The 6,519-nt window shown below is 45.3% G+C and overlaps 1 protein-coding gene across 1 annotated transcript in view; it reads left to right on the forward strand.

Annotated features, from left to right (window-relative positions):
* actn4 (actinin, alpha 4) overlaps nucleotides 1-6,161 on the forward strand; it is a 55,586-nt gene extending 49,425 nt beyond the window's left edge. Inside the window, 5 exon segments of the mRNA XM_080460525.1 lie at nucleotides 483-629; nucleotides 3,223-3,303; nucleotides 5,025-5,183; nucleotides 5,876-5,915; nucleotides 5,918-6,161. Coding sequence (XP_080316651.1) covers nucleotides 483-629; nucleotides 3,223-3,303; nucleotides 5,025-5,183; nucleotides 5,876-5,915; nucleotides 5,918-6,033 — 543 coding nt within the window. The 3' untranslated portion in view covers nucleotides 6,034-6,161.
* The last annotated feature ends 358 nt before the right edge of the window (nucleotides 6,162-6,519 follow it).

The raw sequence follows: 6,519 nt of genomic DNA on the forward strand, positions 1-6,519 counted from the left end.
ACACACACACACACACACACACACACACACACACACACACTGCTATTGCTCGATTGTTTCAGGCGCTTCATATTTACTGAACTCGTCCTCGAATCAGTCTGGTATTTGGCCAACGCCCCAGAATGAGAGAAAGATTTTCAGAATGAATTAGAGCAGTGTTAAGTGTTTAGAGCAGTGGAAACACTGCGAGATGCATTTTAAATTCTTTAACCTGCGTGTTAAACAACAGCGTCTTTCCTTCACCCTGATCCTCGAGTTTCCTGTGGAGCAACTCCGGCGCGTTCCTCTCGTTTCTGAGGCCACAGCCCGGCTCTGATGCAGAAACCGCCACAACACCGGGGTCCTAAATACTGATTCTTCAAGAAGACTTTTTCAGACCAGTTTTCTGGAACAAATCCATCTTCTATTAAGACAAATGCAGAGTCGCTCTTGTTAGAGCCGCGTAGTGTCCGAGGTCATTCTGTGTACTTACCCCCTCGCAGCACCTCCGTGTGGGCTGGGAGCAGCTGCTGACCACCATCGCCAGGACCATCAACGAGGTGGAGAACCAGATCCTGACGCGTGACGCTAAAGGCATCAGCCAGGAGCAGCTGTACGAGTACCGCACCTCCTTCAACCACTTCGACAAGGTCAGGGGCCATTTCCTCTCCTCGCCCTCGTATCTCAGTGTTTTGAAGTTCTCAAACTGGGATCATGTCTCAAGTTGCAACTGTCCATGTTTAGTTTGAAATGTTTTAGCTTCGTACTTTATTTTAGTCTTTAGCCATCGTTTTACTTATTTTAGCTGTTTTTACGCATCATTTTTTAATTTATTTTCCTTTCTACCGTTTAGCTTTTTAGCCAATTTGACGTTTTCTTTTTTTGACATTTTAGTTATTTGTTGTTTTTGCAGATGTTTTAAATGCATTTAGACATTTATTTATTTATTTTTTTTGCTTTATTTACTTAAACTGTTACTAAGAGTTAGGGCTCCTTATTATAAATAAATTAATATAGGATGAAAAGGTTTGTTTACATTCGTTAAAACAGACAGGAGCTCCGATCAGTCAAACACAAGCAGACAAAGGGATGGATGGATGGATGGATGGATGGATGGATGGATGGATGGATGGATGGATGGATGGAGCTTTATTGTCATTCAATACATACGCCTGTAGGCGCATACAAAAACTCAATGTTTCTGCATCAGGCTCCAAACTAGACTTTTTTAAAAAGTCTCTGAAATAACAGTAAAATGTATAAAAACTAGTGCTGTCAATCGATTAAAAAAAATAATGGCGCAATTTTCTGTAATTAATTGCGATTAATCACATTGTTTTTCTACTGAAGACTGAAGCTTGTAATGGATATTTATTCAGACAACCAAGAGAATTAATGTCGACTCAGCACACACAGACTATATTTAAATTTAAAGACTATTTTAATAACGTCCTTTTAGGTTTGCATGAAATCGTTTCTCTCCAAGATTAGCAAAATAATAAAAACATAATAAATGAATTAATAAATATCTAACATAAGTCTGGGTTCTGTTAGAGTGCAGGGCCACCACTTTGTTCATGTAGTAAGTTTACAACTTTGTTTTCTAGAAATATTCAAATTCTCAAAATGGCAATAGTATACTTTAATATTCACACACACACACACACACACACACAGAGTATACAGGAGAGCCAGGGAAAGAGGAGAAATGTATATTTTACCAGTATTTCCTCCAGCTTTAGCAGTTTGGTGGCTCCTGGTCAGCCAACATGGCAACCTGCTGTTTTGTGTGGTTGTTAAATTCGGCTTTTTAAAGTAAAGCTAATGACTATTACTTTCTCAATCAGCCGTCAGGGAACTTTTTAAAGTGAAACTTTCTACCTTAATATTATTCCACTCAGTGTTGTGCTGCTCTGTAGTCATGGTGCTGCATCCAGAGACGCTGCTGCTCCGGTAAGGGAATAAAAAAAGCCACAAAAAAAACCCCGGAAGTGAACAAAACTGCTTTAATTACGTTTCAAATCAGTTAATTAAGTTAACGTGGTTTTTTTTACAGCACTCATAGAAACACATTTAAAGCAGTGACTAGAGTGCCACCGATGCATCAGATGATGGTTATTGCACTGGATTATAAATATTCCATCACCCTCAGAGCTGACAGCAGACTACTTGCAGTTCAAGAGTCTTCTGGCCTGAGGAATGAAGACTCGTCACCGGGTTTGAGTGTGTGTAACGTGTGTGTGTGTAACGTGTGTGTGTGTAACGTGTGTGTGTAACGTGTGGGTGTAACGTGTGGGTGTAACGTGTGGGTGTAACGTGTGTGTGTAACGTGTGTGTGTAACGTGTGTGTGTAATGTGTGTGTGTAACGTGTGTGTGTAATGTGATGAACGGTGTGTTCAGGGCTCGGCTGCAGAGAGGCGAGCCAGACGTGTGAGTATGTTTGAGTGTCGGGTTCAGATCACCGGGTGCTGCTGGGAAACTAAAAGCTGCTGAAGTTTATTGAAGCGTCCATCCAGAATGTCCTCCAGTATTATAAATACTGCGAACGTGGGAACATACTGCTTTTGTGTCGCATTTTCTGAAGATGAAGAGAAACGTCGCCATTATTCACTGTGTGATTCCTGATCCTGTCCACATGGTGGTTCCCTCATTCACTCCTCTGCTCACTCTTTCATCCACACTGTGCGTGTGGGGTTGTGTGTGTGTGTGGGGTTGTGTGTGTGTGTGGGGTTGTGTGTGTGTGTGGGGTTGTGTGTGGGGTTGTGTGTGTGTGTGGGGTTGTGTGTGGGGTTGTGTGTGTGTGTGGGGTTGTGTGTGTGGGGTTGTATGATATCTGTGTTTAGCTTTGTTTACGTTGTAACAGACGGAGGAAAGGATGTAAACAGAAAGACACGACAGGTTAGAAATCACTGAACAGAGACGACAGGACACTGTAGGACATGCGACAGTGGAGCACAGGTATCGCCAGGGAATCGAACTTCAGGTGAATCTAAGAAGTGAGGCAGGAGCGACGTCGAGAAGCAGATCACCAACAACACACGTTATCACGCGTGTTGACTTTGTCTGAACTTCCATCAATGTCTCTGCCCGTCCTCCATGTTGGTGCATGCTGTGGATTGTTGGTCTCATCCATCCATCCATCCATCCATCCCTCCATCCTTCCATCCATCCGTCCGCCCCCGTGTCTCGATGGTTCATCCTGACCGTGTGGCGCTCTGTCGTTGGGTGTTTGGCCACATCAGGACCACAGCGGGGCTCTGATGGCCGAGGAGTTCAAGGCCTGTTTGATCAGTCTGGGCTACGATGTGGAGAACGACAAGCAGGTAGGAGCTCCAGGGATGGGGTGGAGGACCAGGGTGAGGTGGGGTGGGGGTGGGGGGTGGTTGTCCTGCCTGGGGGCAGGAGAGCGGAGACGAGGCTGCTTACTCTGTAATATCACATAATACCAACACGTCAGCTGGGAGACACAAAACCTCATCAGTTGCCCCGACAAGGTGGATCATGCAGACAGAAAGCGACACTCATTTAGCTGCCCTGTAATTCCACTTCGTACCAGCAGGTGGTACAGTGAGGTACTGCAATATGAAACATTGCTGTGGTGTCAAATCGTGATCAACTACCTTCATATCTCTCCTTTAATACCAAATTGAAGCTGGACTGAGGACATGTCAGACATGACGGTGACTCGGTGCTGCCACCCACTGCACCAACATGGAACTACACATCAATCAAGGCGTTAAAGATCTAAGTGCAATAGATAAAATTTACACTGACTATTAATGATGGCGAGCCGCCTCTCCTGCTCTCCTGACCATCTGGGTCCAGGCAGGCTTCAGTCCGTCAGCATGGAGACAGGTGTCATGTCCCTGTTTGTCCACCGGGGGTCTCTGCTGCTGTGTGCTGCTTTAGCCCCGCCCCCTTTCTCCTGTCAGTCCACTCTTACTCTACTGCTGACTGTCTCTAACGCTGCTGTTTTCTCTCCCTCCTCTCCTTCATTCTCACTCACTCTGGATATCTGTGTTCCCTCTTCCTCCTCCTCCTTCCTCCTCCTCCTTCCTCCCCCTCTTCTTTACCCCCCCCCCCCCCCCCCCCCCCCCCCCGGTGCTTTCTGTGCTGTGGCGTCCTGCAGAAGCGATCGGGTCAGATGGTCTCAGATGATTTCCGAGCTCTCCTCATTGCTACAGGAAACAGCCTGGTACTGCTGCTTGCACGGCGCTGTCAGGGCGTCTGCAGGTCCAAACAAACACTGACACACAACCTCAACACCACTCACTCTCTCACTCTCTCACTCTCTCACTCTCTCACTCACCCACCCACACAGCAGTACAAAACTAGAGCAGCTTCACCAAGTCTGAACTGTAAAACATCAAACTTTAAAAACACAGAAGAGACTCAGTTTCAAATAACACAAGTTCAGATGTACTGAAACATTCCTGACGTTCAATGTGGAGTGTCCATCTTTGGTTTTAAAAAAGAAAAAAAAAGTGATTTCATGAAATATTTTACTCTAAAATGGAATTTTTAGGAATTTCACGAGCTAAAACATTAAATCAATCCGTTTATAGGGAATAAATCTCAATCTGCAGAGTTTCACGGTGGGAATCAAATTAGGTGGAAGGTTGTTTCATTGTCTTACATTTGTTGAGATGCAGCGACACAAGAGACACGTACTATTACTACAAATGTGTGAATGGAGTGCTGCTACACATGTTGAGACATAAATAAATATACACACACACACACACACACACACACACACACACACACACACAGAGCTGAGTATTGCCTGCAGACGCTCTGCTGTCTCTCTGTTCTTGTTTTTTGTGTTTCAGCTTCATGTAGTTTGATCTAGAGAGTGTGAACCTTCATCTCTGCTGTAATGAACCTCTAATCTCCGTGTTTCCCTTCCTGCTTCCCATCGTGTCAAATCACTGGTCAGGAGTGTTTTACACACCCGGCTGTCTCATTCATGTGTGTGTGTGTGTGTGTGAGGACGGAGTGTGTTCTCTCTCCCCGGGTTAACCTGCCCTGTGTCGCCCTTCAGGGTGAAACGGAGTTCAACCGCATCATGGCCATCGTCGACCCCAACGGCAGCGGCGCCGTCACCTTCCAGGCCTTCATCGACTTCATGTCCAGAGAAACGACCGACACCGACACGGCCGACCAGGTCATCGCCTCCTTCAAGATCCTGGCCGCCGACAAGGTGTGTGTCTCCGTCTCCGTCTGTCTGTGATCTTCAGGATGTTCTTAGCAGTTTAACTGTTTCGTCACAGCAGCAGCCGGAGGCTTATAAAAAAACTAGTTATTTCAAGAGTCACTTTAAAATGGATTGGTTTCATTTTTCTGAATTCATTATTTAAAAACAGACTGTGGAACAGTGAGATTAAGATAAAGTTGTATTATTTTTAATTGTACTCACTTTACTGTTGGTCGGATTAGTAGAAGGAACTCAATGTCTGAAATTACATAGAAAACAGGTGAAGAATTGAAAATAGTGTGTGAATGTTTAACTTTGGAGAATCAGAGCAACAAGTTCTTAAATACACAAATACTTAAACCTGAAAACTCCAATAATTAGGTCTTTTTACTCGGTTACTTGGTTGAACCTTGATTGAAGATATTTAGAGTAGTTGGAGTAGCATTAGTAACAGTCTTATTAGAATTATTAGTTATTATTATTTAGATTTTTATTGATGGTCTGGGTAGCTTTAGTAGAAAGGAGAATTTAGTGACCAGCTGGTATTGAAACCTCCAGATATTTGTGTTAAACTCCAGAGAATCAAAGTAATGAAGTATTGCTGTTAGACGTTGGAGCCTTAAAAAGAATCGGAATGTTTCCTGTGATAAAAGTGGAGCGGCGGGTTGAGATGTCCAGTCTGTGTGTGTTTCCATCAGAACTACATCACAGCCGACGAGCTGCGGCGGGAGCTTCCCCCGACCAGGCCGAGTACTGCATCGCCCGCATGGCGCCCTACACGGGGCCGGACGGCGTCCCCGGGGCCCTGGACTACATGTCCTTCTCCACGGCCCTGTACGGAGAGAGCGACCTGTAGAGGAGCAGATGGGGGGAGGAGGAGGCAGTCGGGGGGGGTTTGAGTGGCAGGCGTGAGGTGCCCCTGCGTGTGCCGTTTAAAAATGGCTGATTGAGCTGTAGTTAGGTTTTGAGATCAGTTTGTCATAACGTTTATGTGAACGGGCATATCCAGGGGCAGCTGTGGGACGGGTCCTGAGCTTCACCCTCTCTGCCTTTTGTGGGGTCCAATGTTTTTGTTTTGTTTTTTTGTTTTGTTTTTTTTTGGGGGGGGGGAGGGGGGCACAAGCTAATCTGATACTTATGCTAATTTTTTGTTTATTTTATTATAATTTTCTTCTTCTTGCCACCAGGGGGCAGCGTGGGGTTCAGACTGGCAAGGTTTGTGTATTAGATCCTAGAGAGATATATGCTGCGGGGGAGGGGGTGGGAGGGGCTGACCAACCAGAGATAAGATGACATATTTACCCAGAATTCCCTAGTTGCTGGATGAGGTGACCCTTGACCT

This window comes from Lipophrys pholis (assembly GCF_963383615.2).
Source record: "Lipophrys pholis genome assembly, chromosome: 3".
NCBI lineage: Eukaryota > Metazoa > Chordata > Actinopteri > Blenniiformes > Blenniidae > Lipophrys > Lipophrys pholis.